This window comes from Athene cunicularia (assembly GCF_003259725.1).
Source record: "Athene cunicularia isolate RWA chromosome 24 unlocalized genomic scaffold, athCun1 chr24_part1, whole genome shotgun sequence".
Lineage (NCBI taxonomy): Eukaryota > Metazoa > Chordata > Aves > Strigiformes > Strigidae > Athene > Athene cunicularia.
Window position 1 is genome coordinate 591629 of NW_020799132.1, and position 17149 is coordinate 608777.

The window sequence follows — 17149 nt, forward strand, 5'->3', positions numbered from 1 at the left end:
ATGGGTTGAAGAGTCGGGCTGAGCCAGAGCTGAGGGATCTGGGGGAATTGGGAACAGTCAGGGTGAGGGTCATGGTTGGACTGGAGGAGCTTCGAGGGCTTTTCCAACCCAGATGATTCTGGGATTCTGTGAAGAAGAAACTGGGATTTTCTTCTTTGGGTGGTGTGAGGCCGCCTGCTAGGTAGTGCTCCTGCCAGTGGTGGTAACTTATCACAGGATTTTTTTGGCTCTCCCAGGGGAATGTGGAGCAATAGGATGAGACAGAAGTCCGGGGTCCCTGGGAGTGCTTGCTGGCTCTCAGCTTCGGGGGAGTGGGATCTGCAGTGCGATCTCAGTGAGAAGCAAGTAGCGATGGTGATGAAGGTGATGGAGAATCAGACAAGGAACAGGGTGGGGAAAGTAGCTGGGGCTCTCCTGGGCTGAAAAAAACCCCTAACTGCAAAAGGGCAGTGACAGGAACCAGTGGCTGGGATGGCAAACTGTGTCTTGAAGACAAGGGAGAGCTGACAAGGAGCAGTTTGCTGGCTGCGCGCTCCCCCATGAACTCTACTCTGGTGCAGCGGATGAGGAAGGCACAAGGGCAACACATCCTGCAGCATCTGCCCAAATATCACAGCCCTGCTCTGGCTGCTGGCCAGTACTCCCCCAAGATGCTGAGACAAGCCGATGTCTGCAAATGACCCTGGAAACTTGTACTTCTCCCTCTTTTTTTGCCCCATAATAGCACTTAAGCGGTCCCTTTTGCAGCACTTTAAAATGTGGCTGTGTAATATCATCCCCCTCTCAGTGGCTGGGTTGCTGGGGCACAGAAAGACACTGCTGGTTTGCACTGCAGGGTCTGGACTGCTCCAGCTTCCCAGTCCGTGTCCCAGTCACTGCCCTGCAGCTTTCCTACGCCCCTTCCTGCCCTTTCCTGCCCGGCCTGGCCCTGCCGGCAAGCTCTGGGCCAGGAGGACGCCGGGTCCTCAGGTGTGGTAATGGCTGGGGACAATTCACATTCACCGTCAGCTCATGATTTCCATACCTGCTTGAATACCAGCTCCTGATTTCATTTCCGTACCTGTTTGAAAATAAAGCAAGTGTCCACAGCCTTGCACAGCCCAAGCGCACACGTCAGCCTTCCTGAGCGCTCAGCCCTCTGCTCCGCTTTCTGCTCCAAGCGCAGGGATGTCCCCATGAAGGGGATGCCCTCCGCCACCCTACAGCATCCTCAGCCACCCTACGGTGTCCCCCTGCCCGGGGCAGGGATGTCCCTCGCATCGCCCAGCAGGGATGTGAGTGCATCTGGGACGCGGAGCCGGCCGTGGACCCGGCTGCCCGGCCACCCTCCGCCGGGACGCCGGCTAGTCGCTGAGAGCTCCCGCTGACTGGCAGACGACCTGGAAAAACCACTGGCTCTGTTTGCATTGGAAGAAACCCAAGGCTAATTTTAAGGGGTTCATTTAGCTCTGATTTAATCTGGACGGCAGCCTTGCCTATAAATCACAGCTTAATGAGAACAATCCACCTGCCTGCCCTGGCATTTAATAAAATAGAAGAGAACTGGAGTCCCTCCAGGAGCTAAGCGTTCCTCACAAAAGCCATCTCCCTCCCTTGCTATGGAGAGCCCTGAGAGTGGAAATCCCCTGGCCGTGCCCTGAGAATTGCTCGAGGTGCCTTTGAGGCTGGGCAGGTAAGCACGTGCTGGCATCGTGGCTGGTGGCCAGGGTGGAGGGTTGCCACCAGCCCAAACGCCTTCCTCCCGCTCACTCCCATCACTGCGGAGCAGCCGTTCCTGTTTCTCTAAGGTTATAAATGATCCTCCAGCCTCTGGCAGCGGCAGCACCTTGTGCCGTGGGTGGGGAGTGAGGGGTGAATGATCAGCCTGCACCCTCCAACTCCAGCAGGACAGGGAAAATAGGGCAATACTGTATCAAGGAGAGACTTTGCAGAGCTTGTCCCACCTCCTGACCAGGACCAGGCACCGTAAGGATGCAATCCCACAGCTAGCATGGCTGGAGCATATTCACCATCCTTCCTCATTTCCTCTTTGACATCCCAAGAGATTTTCTGAGCACTTCCTGCTCCTCACAGCATCTCCCCACTCCTACAGCCCAGCCAGGTGCTCATTCCCACCGCCCAGCAGCCCCCACCACCTCCTCAGCGATGCCCACCTTGCTCTTTGAGCCGGATGATCTCCGTGTCGGAGCCAAAGCTGTTCCAGGCAGTGCAGTTGTAAATGGTTTGGAAATCGGCCCGGACAATGTTGCTGATGGTCAATGTGGAGATGACGCCTTCATCCGTGCTGACTGTCTCCACCGTGTAGCGCCCAGAGGTCCCAGACTCCAGGACATTCTCCTTCCAGGACCAAGCCTGCCAAGCAAAAGAGGGGTCATCCAGGGGTAGGTTTGCCCACCGTAGGGCACCCGAAGGTGGATGAGGCGCCCACTGTGCCCCCCGTGGGATGCTACTCACAATTCGGTCTGGTGGTGGGGTGCTGCGGATGAAGCATTTGATCTGCCCTTTCTGGCCGTGCAGGGCGTGCTGCGTCTGGGTGCTGGAGATGATGGGTGGCCCTGCAAGAGAGAGGAGAGGGCTGCTGGCGTCTCCCGTGGGTGCCTGAAGGTACTGGGGGTGACGTGGGAGGGCGTCACTGGGGCCATGGAGGGACATCAGGCTTCCCCTTTGAGGAGGAGGGATGGAGCAACAGCTCCTTCACCTCCTGTGAAGCAGAGGGACAGAGTGGAGGCTCTGCTTTTTACTGGTTTTCTGCAAAGCACACGCACCCACCCCACCAAGCACCAGGATCTCCCCATCTCTGCTCCCACATCCCTGGTGTTGGAACAGTGATTAAATCAACCTGCAGAAATCACCTTGGTGAACCTGGCCTCTGAGAAGGGCTGTTTGCTCCAGAAGCAAAGCAAAAGCCCAGCCCACCGGGTGTTCCTCTTCTGCTCTCTCCTGGATTTGTTAAGCAACCGTTACACTAATTGCTCCCCAGGGGCTTAAGGAAGCTGTAGGAGGGCAGAAGGAGGCACTGACAGGCAGCTGCTACCTGCAAAGCCACCTGCAATCAGCCGGCCTGATGCGGGGGAGAAATTTCTGCTGGAAAAGTCTTGGGACTGCATTAACTGGGCTCTCCTGAGCAATTTGGATGCTGAGAAGAGCCCAGCCTGGCTGGGAAAAGCTCTCCCTGAGCCATATGAGGCCAAACGCAGCAGCTGAGCCAGACTGTGGAGGGAAATGTCCTTGTCCTGCCTTGGTGGACATCCTGAAGTCACGGCTGGGATAGGGGAGCATGGCTTGGTGGGATCAGTTGTTCCCCACTCTTCCAACAACCCTGGGAGGGGTACACCTCCCTCTGAGGAGGGGATCACCCCAAGGGAGCAGCACAAGAGCTGGGATCCTAATTGCTGTTTATTAGCCTCCTTAATTAAAGCAGATTTGCATTTCTATGAGTGGCTTGCTGCTGGCAGAAAAGAAAACAGCAGGCAGCAGGATGTAAGCAGGCAATGCAGGGCAGGGAGAGGAGGAGGCAGGGGCTGGCAGATCTCCCCCTGCCCCAGCTCGTCTACTTCGGATGTTCAATCTGTGTTGTCACTCCTGGTTTTGAGTCTGTCACTGGGTTTGTAAAAAAAATACAGCCCTGTTGTCATACCCAACCATGCGCACGTGTGCGGAGCGATGTGCAAACAGGCTACAAACACCACCGGGCTCCATAGTGTCCATGCAAGGTGGAAGAGCTGCAACAGGAGTTGCTCCAAGAGGCCAACATACTGCTGGGAACAACCTCAGCTGGGTCTTGAGCCCAGGTCTCAGGGATGGTTGGAGTGGGAGAGCTTCCTGTGCTCATCCTCTTTCCCATCGAGTCACCCTCTGTGGATTTGAGAAACATTTCCCATTTCTTTCTTTTCCCCCTGCAGCTGATGTGTTCCTTCTAAGAAAAATCTCATGGTTTTGGGGTAAAGTGGTGAGAAACAGATCTACCTGGCTATTGCTGACTGATTCTCATCCAAATCACTCATTTATGAATTTTCAGAAAGCATAAAAATGTACCAAAAGGCTAAATCCTTTACCCTGGTTCATTCATACATACAGTAGCCTCCTGAAATTATCCCAGTAACACCTTTCTGCATCAAACTTTCATATTCCCCAAAGACTTCCCACCGAGATACAGCCCTGTCCTTCCTCCCTGTGATGTTCCAAGGTGAGATGCACAGAAAACCAGCTCAGTGACCAGTGACCAGACACATGGCTCTGGCAGTTCAGAAGATTACTGCTGAAAGGGAGCCGCCATCAAAATTAGTAATAGCAGGAGCTGTGTGGGAAGGAGAAGGTCAGGATTTGTTTTGATGTAACGGTCACAGCTGGTATGTTAGTGGAAAAGACAAAAAAACATTTTGCTGTGGTTTATCTGCCCAAATGCTCTTCTTCAAGATGCTCTAGTCATGCTCTGAAGGCGTTCATTCTCATCTATCCATCGCTGAGAGCCCATCTTTCTGAAGTGCTGGCTGGGGTCTCAGAAGGATGTAAATGGCACCTCGCCTTCGTGAAACAGCTCTCTGCAAGCGTGCCCAAGGTGGCAACACCAGCTAGCCTTGGCCTTCCCTCCCCACGTCTGGTGCAAGAGCAGAACTGTGCCAATAGTCAAGGGTGACAGACAGATGGCCCTAAAACACATGCTGGGGCGTTTTCCTCCTGGATGGGATCTGTTTGGTTCCTCCAAGGATGGCACAAGGCATGCAGGATGAGCTTCTTGGCTAGCTAAACATGTGCTAGGTGGTCCTTCTGCTTGCCTGCCCTGATCACTGATGAACCCAAAGCCAACGGAGGCAAATGCAGTGATGGGATCTGTAGACTAGGCCTAAATGATACAAAAAAAAAAAAAAAAAGCCATCTTCTTTCTATTTCAACAGTTGTATGTTACTTACAAGTTCTGGAAGTGCTCCAAGACTGGGTGACGCTAGAGAAAAATGGCTTAATAATCATTAAAAGGATCATTTTCCCCAAGGCAAGTGAATTTTAAATGGCACAAATGCCAACGGCTTTGGGTTTTATTATTGCTTCAGGGGTTCAGAGTCGAAGGCTTATCATCATGATAATAGCGTATGACTAAAGACCATTTGTGAGATGAACATGCCCAGAAATAATAGCATGAAGTTGCAGCCTCTTCACATTTGTGGCCGGCGTTTGATTCTCCACCAGGCTCTGGCTCCTTATGAAAGCTGCCAATCTCCGGCTTGGCATTCAGCGCTAAGTGTGAGACAGCCCACAGGCAGGAAAAGGGCTTTAAACAATGTTGCTATGGATATAAATGATGGAGCTATTGGTTGCGGTTATTTTTAGCGTGCTGGTGCCAATTTATTTCTGCGGTCCTGGCGGCTCGCACAAAAGGGAAGGCTGCTTGCTGACTCGGGAGCCTTGGAGGAATGAAAGGATGGCCTCGACTTCTCCAGCCTGCTCCAGTCCAGCTGAACGTTGCCTCCCAAGCTCTCCCAACGCTGCAGGTGGTTTGGCAGGAGAGATTCATTTAACTCCTTGCTTCCCGCAGAAGCCCCGGGCTGGCTCATGCTGCCTGGTGTTGCACGGGACCATCCCACAGTCCCCATCCACAAGCAGCGGTGGAGACCCGCTCGGTGAAGCCTCAGTGGGCTGAGGAGACACAACAATGTTCTTCTGACCAAGCAGCGTGGCAGGTTAGTCCCTGCCGTGCTCCCAGCTCTCTGGAAGGCTTGGCTTGCTTGTTGGGGTGAATCCCAGGCAAATTAAATCCTGAATCAGCCATCTGGGGCTGCCCAGCCCTTCTGACAAAGCTTTCCTCGCCGAGCGAGACAGACAGGGGTGGTGGTGTCTGCTCAGCAGCCCCTGCCAACTGCAGGCAATGGTGCTGTGAAGGTGATCTTGGGGTGCTTCTCCTACTCAGGTGGGAGCTGCAACCAGGCTTGCGTGCAGTCGCGAGCATCGAGAGGCAGGGGCCGTAAATCCAACCACTGCTGATTTATTACGGCACCAACAGTTCCTCGGTTCCTTCTTGCCTCTGCTGCTCCGGCCCTGCCAAACGCTGCTTGTTTGCATAATCCTCCTTCCCATTAACCAGATTCTGAATCGTATCTGCTTCCTTTCAGGCTGGTGGCCTTGTGTTCTGGCTCAGGATGGGCTGCCAGCCCCGCGTCTGCAACCACAGAGCTTGCTGGTGAGACTGCCGGTGGGGAGGGCAGTGAGACCCATGGCACAAAGGCAGGAGGATGCTCTCCCACCCCACCCCAGCATCACCTGCTGCCATTCTGACCATTTTGAGAGTGGATGGGCTGCTCCAGGTGGGACTGCAGGCTCAGACTGGGCCAGATGCAGATCCCTCAGTCGGGGTCCCTGTGCTTGCGGTGGGATGGATCAGCCTGCCTGAAGCCTGCGTACACTGATCAGAGTTTATGCAGTCAGCCCAGAACAGACACTTCTAAACGCCTAATTTTACTGTGACGAATCCTAGACCATGAAGAAAGGCACCTGGTAATATCAAGACAATTGTATTGCCCTCTGGATTTAAAATCGCTTGAAAATACGAGGCGTTCAACTTCCCTCTCAAATTACAGCAGAAAAATCTTTCAGCAGAATTCATTAGCCGGATTAGACACACCGTGCCGTGCTCCTGGAGTCAGAGCGTGGCTCCAGCTGCAGGATGGGTTGCCAAGCCCTGGTGCCTGGTGGATGTTGGACCTGTGGATGCTGCTCAGGGACTTGCCGACCTTGGTTCTCCTAGCTTGGAGGGCCACCTCGACCTGGAGGTGGGGGATTCTCCCTTGGTGTAGGGTCCAACGCCTGCGACGGTGCATCCCAGCGTTGTCACCTCAGGGTCGCACCACATCCGGGTGGCAGAGCTCCGCAGTGCATCCAAGCGGGATGGGATGCTGCAGGTGGTCGGCTCCCAGGAGGTGCTTAAAGCTGAGCGGCAAAACTCATAGCACGGATCTCATTTGCTCCCCTGTCAGCTCTGTGAGGCGAAAAGCTCAGAGGTGGCGTCAACTGCAAAGTTCTCGAGAGAAGCTTTTCCAGGCGCACGCTCCGAACAGCCCTGAGCCTGCGAGCGCCTTTCTCTGTGCTCAAGGCAGATGTGCGCCTGGTAGATGTCAGGAAAGGAGCAGGTTCTTTGTTTGTGCTAATTTGTTGCTTTGCTTTCTGTGAGCTAGTTTAATTGTAATTAAAACCCAGCAGCCACCAGGGAAGGAGCATGCAGGCACCAAGGAGCTGAGTTGAAGTCAAGGGAGTGGTTGGTTTTCAGTGCCCTGTTGCGTTGCCCTTGGCTTCCCTTTCTAGCATTACAGAATCAGAATAGTTTGGGTTGGAAGATGACTTTAAAAGTCATCTAGTTCCAACCCCTCTGCAATGAGCAAGGACATCCTCAACTAGATCAAGTTGCTCAGAGCCCTGTGCAACCTGACACTGAATGTTTCCAGGATCTACCCATCTGCATTATCTGCATTTAAAATTAACGCTTGTCGCTGCTTGTGCTGCTTTCCCGCTTCTTCTCTTCTCTTTGTGACAGTGAGCAGGGACTGACTCCTGCCAGTTTGTCACGCAGATGAGAGACAATGCAAAATTCATACCATCTGCAGCCTGCCTGGCTTTCTCCCTTCCCTATTTAGACTGAAATTTGTTATCTGCTGTTGTGGGGTCCTGGCCAGGTCATCATTAAACTCCAGGGCTCCAGAGGGCTCCTGAGCTTGGGTGAGTGTCTGGGCCACATCCTGAGGCGGTGCTGGGTGAGGCCCTCGCAGCCGTGGAGGAGCTATATAGCACTGCTGCCTCTCTCAGGTATCCCCACGAGGGCTCGGAGCGAGTGATTAGGCTGTTGGTCTCGGATCCAGGCTCAATTCCCAGCTCTCTGGCTGTGCAACAGAGACAACAGTGCTCTCTGACCTTGCAAGGGTTTTGCAAGATAAATCTATTAAAGATTTAAAGACACCAGCTCCCAACTACTCAATAAACCCCTGTTGATAATAAGGAATCAAGCTGGTCTTAGATTATGTTGGTTGGTTTTTGTTTTTTTTTTTTTTTTTTTTTTTCTCCAGGCAAATGAATGCAAAATCCAATTTACTCGTATCGCCTGCAGGGCAGGACCATCCCTCATCCAAACGTGGGTGGGATTTGCTCTGAAAGCAAATATCTGAGGGGATAATTCAGCAATGCAAGCTGTCAGAGCAACTGGAACAAAGCAGTGAGACAGCAGGAGGGAATAGCAACAGGAAAGCAAGAGGTACCATTGACAGTGAGCGTCACCTCCCGCTCCCCTGCGCCGACCCGCGGGACCACAGCTCGGCACACGTATTTCCCAGCATCTTCTTGGCGGACGGACTTCAGGGTCAGCTTGTTCTCGTTGCTCAAGACCTGGAAGAGAGGAGGGGGTTGCTTTCAGGGGGCAGAGATGCAAAGTAAAACAAGAGATGTGGGTTAGAAGCTTCTGAGAAAATGAAGCAGATGAGCCCAATGTCTTACGTGTCATGGAAATATTGCTGTTGACCAAAGAATAGAGAAATGACCCAGTTTAGCGGTGGGGAATATAATTCCCATTCCCATTCATTTGAATTTTTAAAAACAACAGTTTTCAAGAAGTTCAAGACACAAGAGAAAAATTTTGGTGGCTGCAGTGACACAACTGCCTTATAAACCAGAGCAGAAAAGCCGTTGAGAGAACCACGCTCCACACTTGCATTTCTCCCTCTGCGGAGGCTGCCAGGATTGACTCGGGGATTTCAAACCCAAAAGTGGTGGGAGATCAACCTGGAGAGCTGGCAGCCCCCCTGGGAATGGGGTCTGGATAGCCGGGAAAAACTCAGCTGCTTTTGGCAAGTCCTCCCTCTAGACCGGCTGCAATGTGGCTATCAGCCACGCTGCCCTCCTGCCCTGGCAGTGCAATTAGCAGCTTTATTAAACTTTGAAAATTTGCTGAAGCAGAGGGATCTGGCTGAGGCTGTCAGCAGAATCCTGGCACTGGTGGTATTTTAAAAAAAAATCATGGCAGGTCTAAAACAAACAGTGGCTTTCAGAGCGGTGTGTTGCTGTGCTGGAAACGTGTGCCTGGGGGCTACCTCCCCCCACCTGCCCTTGCCTCTCCGCCCCAGGACTTTGCAGGCTGGGGCCAGCCCATCACTTCTCCTCCTTGCTCTGTGAGCCCCTGGCTCTGCTGGTTGCTGCTCCCACGGCTGATGCCTCTGAGAATTAGTGCTTATGCAAAACCCTGGAGCTCTGGATCTGGGTCTCCCTGTAGCAAGAAGATGGGGGGTCTCACCCCTAACCTGGCATGAGGCAGAGGCACAGAGTTTCAGATCCCTTTTAAACCCACTGTTTTAGCACTGATTACAGAGATATCCACTCAATGCCTGTGGTTCCTTGACCTCACCCTCTCCTCAGGCTCTGATTTATTTCACAGAATCACAGAGTCATTCAGGTCGGAAAAGCCCCTCGGGATCATCGAGTCCAACCCTCAGCCCAACTCTACAAGTTCTCCCCTACCCCACATCCCCCCACAGCTCATCCCAACGGCCCTTAAACCCCCCCAGGGATGGGGACTCCCCCCTCCCTGGGCAGCCTGTTCCACTCTCTGACCACTCTGTCTGGGAAACATTTTCTCCTCCTGCCCAGCCTGACCCTCCCCTGGGGCAGTTTCCAGCCGTTCCCTCTTGTCCTGTCCCTGATGCCCTGGGAGCAGAGCCCAGCCCCGGCCTCTCTGCAATGTCCTGTCAGGAGCTGCAGAGAGGGATGAGGGCTCCCCTCAGCCTCCTCCTCCTCACACTGAACACTCCCAGCTCCTTCCCTGGCTCCTCACAGGATTTATTCTCCAGGCCCTTCCCCAGCCTCGTTGCCCTCCTCTGCCCTCGCTCCAGCCCCTCCAGATCTCTCGGATTGAGGTGCCCAAACCTGGACACAACCCTCCAGGTGTGGCCTCACCAGTGCAGAGCACAGGGGGACTGTCACCTCCCTGCTCCTGCTGGTCACACCAGTGCTGATCCAAGCCAGGATGCCGTTGGCTTTCTTGGCCACCCGGGCACACGCTGGCTCCTGTTCAGCTGCTTGTCAGTGAGAACCCCCAGACCCTTCTCTCCCAGACAGCTCCAGCCACCCCTCCCCAAGCCCGTAGCCATGCAGGGGGTGGTTGTGGCCCAAGGGCAGGACCTGGCACTTGGCCCTGTTGAAGCCCATCCCATTGACATTGGCCACCAATCCAGTCTATGCAGGTCTCTCTGCAGAGCCTGCAAACTTACTGATGATACAGTACTGGTGATACTGATGATTTCCTTCTGGGAAAGTAGGAGGGAAGAAGGCAATCTTGTGGGATCCGGACCTGGCTCTTAAAGCGGAGAGACTGGGAAAAAAGCAGTCCTCATCCCACATCCCACTGAGACAGCTGGGTGCAGATGGGTTTCACAAATCAGGGTCTGGGTTCACAAACCAGCACTCCTCTGGCAAGATGGAGGCAGGTCTGCTGACCAGTGCAAGTATCTCTGCCCAGTTAAACCAGCTGGTGAGTCTGTCCCGAGCCCTGAGATGTTCCATAAAAATGGTGAAGGCTGCTCAGCCTGAGTGCTGCTGGTTAGGGAAGGCAAGCTCTGATGCATGGCTGGGGCTGGACCACGAGGGGCAGGGAGCCCTCGTCCTCGCTGTGCATGACTCCTTTCAGCCACCCTGCACACTCCCGCGGCTTTGAGAAAATGCAACAGCAGTCTACAGTGTGAGAGTGTTGGCTATAACGATAATAACCCAGAGAAACAACCACCACAGGGATGGGAAACCACCCAGGGATTATTGACCCCCTGGGATTCCTTAGCTGACTCAATCCATCAGTTCTCCCAAGTCTATAATTACTTCCCAGGAGATGGCCTTCGCTGCGGTCATTATGGCTTGGAAAAAATACCCCAACAGTTAATGCCTCAATGTCTGCTCCCCTCCTCGGTCTGTGCCTGGGGAGCAGAGGTGAGGAGAGCGACTCAGCCCGTCCATCTCACTCCCATGTAAGCCCAGCTCTGTGATAATTCTTAGAGCTGTGTAAGTCAGCGTTGTCTCATTGACTTCAGGACACACCTGCCCAGACGAGGCCAAAAGATGCTTTTCAAACACAAACCTGCATGTGCCTTCCAGACAAGTTTCACGTCCTGGCCCTCCTTTAGCTTCTTAATGTGGCTTTGCTGAGCCCTCCTGTCTGTAAGGAGGGGATCAAGTATCTCGCGCCTCCCTGGGCAGACTGAGCCGCGATTAATGTTTGCAAAGCTCCTTACGCTTTTCAGGACAAAAGAGACGTAGAGAAGTCTGCTGGGCCAGATCCCGCCTCCCCTCACTCGAGTAGGCTCCAGCCCACGGCGGAGGAGAGGTGGGGTGAACGCATCGGGATGTGAGCTCGCAGGTCTGGAGGCCAGAAGGGACCATCCCAGGGAGGCCAACACAGGCGGTCTGCAGAAGCGCCACCCGTCAGCGAGAGGTTAAGCAATTAAGAGAGAGAGGTTAAGAGGTTAAGAGGCTCTGGCCTCTGTTCAACCCTTATGCCCTGAACCATCACGGGAATCCACTCTCCTTCTCTCAGGCCTCCTTCGCAAACACCTCCCACGGGCGAGAGCTGCGTGTGCTCTGGGAGGTGGCTCGATGGGGCAGGGTCAGACAGCCTCGGCAGCAGCGATGGCTCTGATTTTCAGCAGTCTGGTTTTCCCTTTGCCTTCCCCAAGCAGAACTCCAGGCCTGACTTTCCAGCCTGCCACCCAAATGCCTTGCAGATTCACACATGCTTTCACCCAAAATATTACAGAGGTAAAGAAGCCTTCACCAATTCCTGTGCTTCTCTGGACTAACTGGAAACATTCACCACTGCTCTGCAATGCCATGCTGTCCCCTGCATTTGGAGGAGCCTCACAGGTCCAGGATTTGTCCACCCAGGAGCTCCCAGCCCTGGGATTTGCTCCATGGGGAGCACCACACAGCACCTCGTGCCCTGAATGTGCCATTCCCCACCGCCATGGCAGAGGTTCTTACCACGCCTGAGCCTCTCTTCATCCAGACGATGGTGAGAGATGGGTTCCCAGTCCAGGCACAGTTGAAGACCGCGTCTGAGCCCAGGTCAACGAGGAGGGACTGTGGTTCTGTCGCCATCCTGGGCCCAACTGCACAGAGGAGACTGGAGTTACTCCTAGCAATAGGCTGTGTCAACCAGAAGCCCTCAAACCAAAGAGGTCACTGTGTCAGAGGAAGCAGTGGTAGGTCCTGATGGACCTATGGGTCACAACCCAGAAGTTCCCTGAATAAAGAAAAGCCTGAGACAGGTGCCTGCTGCAACCCCAGAATGACCAGCTCCCCAAGGATCACCACCATGAGCTGTTCACTCAGAAGGTAGGAGGAAATCAGGAGTCCCACCATCAGAACATTTATAAAGTCTGAGCTGCAGGAGAGCCCAGCAAGTCCTGGTCACCCTGGGCATGTCAAATCTAGCTGTGTGCCCTGCCCGTTAATTGTCAGCAGCTCTGCAGGCCCTGCTGAGCCCTGGGAGGTCAGTCTCAAGCTGACAGATTACTTACAGTAGACGTCCACGGTCCTGCTGATGTTTGTGCTGCCCAGGGCGTTGGTGACCTCGCAGGAGACGGGCTCAAAGAAGAAGGTGTGGTCCACGATGGTTTCGTAGAAGTCACCAGATGCTTCCTTTATAACCTGGCCTTTTTTTGCCCACCTGTCAAAGAAGAAAGAGCATTGTGGTGGTGCTGATCGGTGTCGCTTTCCATCTGCACGCGTGTGATGGCAAAGACTCGCTTGCACAGCCCAGGTCAAAGTGAGGGGGGGGCAGCAGGCCATGGGGTGTCTGCTGCTGCCCGTGACTTTGGGAAGGACGTGCACGTATCCTCAGCAGTGTCTGCATCATCCCTACATCACCCCCCAGGGTTGTACCCGCAGGCTGTGGAGGTGACACCACAGCAACGTGTATGTATGTCCCGACCGAACCCTTCCAAAATAAACCAAAATTGCTATTGCCCCATGAAAGCCTGTTTCACTGGAAATGCACCTCATTCCTGAGGATTGTGGGGCATGGGTGGAAGACCTCAGTGGTAGGAGCGATGGGGCATGAGGAGTCTCTGCTGGTGGAGAACCATGGTGCCTTTCCCAACACTTGCCAACCAACACTGTTGGCCCTTCCAACTCAAAGCCACTAAAATTTTCAGCTTCCCCCCACTTTCACCCTTTTCTTCTTTTTTTTTTTTCTTTTCAATCAAAGAGAACTTTATCCCTTTAAGGCAGCTGAAATAACATTACCCTGAAAAGCCAAGCTGGCATTTGCAACACTGCAACTTGCAAATTGTCTTGGAGAACAAGCTGTCAACTCAGCACTTGAATTAAGCCGCTGTTTGCCAAACAATGAGCAAATGTGACCTAATGGGGCACCATCTGGCAACCTGCCACTCTGGAACGGGTGGGAAAGACAGGAGATGCTGTCAGGCAGCGTGAAACTCCAGCCGCTCTTTGGGGGAAGGGAAAGAAAGCACAGGCAGCAGCCTGGGGGAAAAAAAAATAATAATCCTCTCAAAACAACTGACAGGTGAATTAGGGGGAAGGGGATTTCCCTGAAGAATCTCTGCCCCTGTGGTCTTGGTTGCGCTGGATGGGTTGGGGTGTTTGGAGAAGATGGAGTGGGTTGGGGAAAGGGGAAGGTGCTGGGAGCTGGACTTGCCCCACCAGGCTCCAGAGAGTCACGGACACTGCTTCCCACAGGGGGTCAGTGGGGTGGTTTTGGGGAAGCTGTCCCCCTCAAGAACAGCATCTACTCGTGGTCCTCCCACGGGTCTCCTGCTGCAGCCTTTGCTGCTCCCTGCGGCCCTGCTCTGGGGCCATGCACGGTTCCCCTTGCTTTAATGCCAGACTTGTGTTGCCCCGCGGACAACCAAAGACAACTGGAGCTATGCTGGGCTGCAGGCACAGACGCTTCCAAACGCCTCTGTGGGGCTGGAGCGAGAGGAAAATGCCAGTCCACGGCAGGCTGAGAAACACTCTGACAGTGCTGCTAGAGCCAATCCCCCCGGCACCTGCTAACGTGAACCTAATTGAATCAGGACAGCTGACCTGCAAGGCTTCACCCACCATCTGATGACACAGGCGTTTTGAAGAAGTATTAGTGTTACAGATGTGAGCTGATTTGTATGCACTTACCCGCTCTCTCATTTAATTTATCTCTGCACCTCTAACAGATGCTGACTAGCCACTTCAGCTTCCCTACCCTCCCTTCCTCCCTGGACTCCCCCTTTCAATAATTAATCAGGAGATGCTGCTTTTATTTCCAGGGCTGCGCTTCGTGTGTTAATGATGGAGTTTCCTCGTATGGAAAAAAACAGTACAAGCGACACCTTCCAGATGCTGCTCCCAAGGTTTAGAATGGTCAGTGACGCTTTGGTGATGCCTTTCTCCTTCCAGAGGGAATTGCAATCCAAGCCAAGGCACTTATGAGAGGTTGGCCACCGAGGCTGGTCTCAGCATCACGTTTCCCTGCTTCCTGATGGGATCTGCCTTCCTGATGGGATCCTGACTGACATGGAAGATGCTGCCCATCATGGAGAGCATCTTCCAGCACTGTGGCAGCAGCCTGTCCCTTGGGGATGCTCCCTCTCCTCCCCTGGCTGCAGCAGAAGAGAGCTAGAGGGATCTGCCAGAGCCCCGACAGCTCATCCCTGAAACTTTGCAAAGGTTGTGGGGTGCAGATGAAACACGTGCTCATTGCCTCTTGTTTGGTTTGCTGGTAAAAAAGGCCCAAAGCACAACCTCAGCAATTTTTGATGGAAGAAAACAAGGAAGGCAGGCAGGCAGAAAGCTAGAGGGACAGGGAACCTTCAGCTGGTGAATGTGGCAATACCCTGTGCTTTTTGTCAGGATCTCTGTTAAGCTCCCTCTACAACTTTGGCCCCGTACAGGCTCCCAACCACAAGCATATTTTCAGCCTCTGAAGGGTCTTGTTCTGCTATTCAGGTGCTCAAGGGAGGCACCAGGTACATGAAGTCATTTTCTTGCAGCAGTCAATGGGGTGAGGATGACACCAAACCTGTGAGGGAATCCAGCGCTTCTCTTATGCCTGGCACTTTCCTGGTTATTTTGCACAAAAACACCTTCTCTGCTCTGCAAAGGACAAGAAGGGGTTTCAAGATGAGGATACTTGGCACTGCTGAGGCCGCCCCTCGATGAGTGGGTTCAGCTTTGGGCCCCTCACCCCAAAAAGGCCATTGAATGACTCGAGCGTGGCCAGAGAAGGGCAACGGAGCTGGGGCAGGGTCTGGAGCACAGGTCTGCTGGGGAGCGGCTGGGGGAACTGGGGGGGTTCAGTCTGGAGAAGAGGAGGCTGAGGGGAGACCTCCTGGCCCTCTGCAACTCCCTGCCAGGAGGGGGCAGAGAGGGGGGATGAGTCTCTGGAGCCAAGGAGCCAGCGCCAGGCCCCGAGGGAATGGCCTCAAGCTGCCCAGGGCAGGGTCAGGCTGGCTCTGAGGAAGGATTTCTGTGCAGAAGGGGCTGCTGGGCGTTAGAATGGGCTGCCCAGGGCAGGGGGGAGTCCCCATCCCTGGGGGGGTTTGAGTAGAGTTGACATAGTGCTGAGAGATATAGTGTAGTTGGGAACTGTCAATGTTAGGTTAATGGTTGGCCTGAATGATCTTCAAGGTCTTTTCCAACCAGGACGATTCTGTGATTCTGTAATAAAAGTGACTTGTGAGCTCCGTAGGTCGTGTCCTTGCAGCCTGCCTGCAGCTCCTCCTCCCAGCAGAGACATGGAGAGCACCGGAGCTTGGCAATCAGATGGAGAAGTGTCCAGAGGTGGCTTTGAGCTGGGCAGCCTTCAGGTGAGATCCTCCTGGACATTGCAAAAGAAAGCAAAACGGAGGGCAAGGTTTCCAAGAGTTGTCTGACTTCATAGTGGCTTGGGAAAACACACACCAACAACCGTGGCATGGTGTTTTATGTATTTGTTCGCAACCAATCGCTTCTGCAAAACTGGATTTCCCGAGCGCGGAGATGTGTCATAAACAGCAATTTTTCGTGCTTCAGCAGAGATCAAGGTTCTTGCTCCAGTTTTCCCAGGCTTAACACTGCTAAATCAATGTGGCTGAACAAGCAGTATAGATCTTTTATAATGTCAAATTGGTTTTTAATAACGACAGCTGATAACCTTCTTGTAAAGCTTCCCGTGATGTGCTCATGGACAGCCACAAGGCAAGTTACTCCTGTTTTTAACAAGCCCGTAACATGACTTACTCCTCTATTAACCTTTCAGTAATTATTTGTAAACGGAATCTGAATAAAATGGAGCCAAGAAGATGCAGAAGATGCTCCAGCAGCAACATCCACCACCTTCACCGCTTTGGCTTTTCATGATTTCTTCCTAATGTCTCACCAGCCTTATTACATGGAGCCTGGCTCCCAGCCAGCTTTCCTTGTCCTACCACCCTTGCGAGCAGGGGCTTCTTTCCTTTATATTGTTACCTTAAAGCTATTTATAGATTGCAAACGTGTCACCCAGGGTCTTTTCCAGACTATATAAATTTACCTCTTTTAGTGTCTCCTCGTGTGACTTAGCTGCTATTTCACCTATCATTTTTTTATGCTGCTGTTTTTCTTCCTAAGCCAAACTATATTGCAGGGGCTGTAGGGACAGGTCTGGGCAGGGGGAGCGCAGCAGCGTTGTGTCCCCTCCAAGCTGGGCCTGCCCCAGGAGAGGGGCGAGGGTCTGTCCTTGGGCATCCTGCCCAAAGAACCTGTTTCTGTGATTTTCTTGGGCTTGCTATGCCGCGGACTCAAAGGACTCAAAGGCTGGAACAGGACAGTGGGGACACCATGGGACCCATCCCAGACTCCCTGAGCTTCTCGGGTGGTCTCTGCAGGGTGACAGTGGCAGCATCACCATGACATGCCTTCACTGCCGGCTCTTTACCACTGACAGGCACCTTTTGAGGACCCGGCTCCAAATTCACCATTTCTCCCTGCTCTCCATGTCATATGGCCAGCGCAGACCTATCTGCTGCTGTCCCTCATATCCTCGGGCTTTGCACATTTTCTCATCTTCCTTTCTCTTTACTAAGCACCATCTCAGCCTGCTGCTCCAGATGGGCATTTCTTCCCCTCCAGGCTGAGTTTCATTTTGTTATTTCCTTCCTCATATTTCTAACCTGCATTT

The 17149-nt window shown here is 53.3% G+C and overlaps 1 protein-coding gene across 3 annotated transcripts in view; it reads right to left on the reverse strand.

Annotated features, from left to right (window-relative positions):
* Positions 1–17149, reverse strand: part of KIRREL3 (kirre like nephrin family adhesion molecule 3) — a 327566-nt gene that overhangs the window by 5099 nt on the left and 305318 nt on the right. For 2 of the 3 annotated variants that reach the window (XM_026863691.1, XM_026863694.1), the window contains exons 8-13: positions 12531–12679; positions 11992–12119; positions 8235–8361; positions 2455–2555; positions 2154–2352; positions 1025–1060 (exon numbers count right to left, since the gene is read on the reverse strand). In XM_026863691.1, coding sequence (XP_026719492.1) covers positions 1025–1060; positions 2154–2352; positions 2455–2555; positions 8235–8361; positions 11992–12119; positions 12531–12679 — 740 coding nt within the window. The remainder of the gene's footprint in view (positions 1–1024; positions 1061–2153; positions 2353–2454; positions 2556–8234; positions 8362–11991; positions 12120–12530; positions 12680–17149) is intronic. The other variant, XM_026863692.1, reaches the window with a different exon arrangement.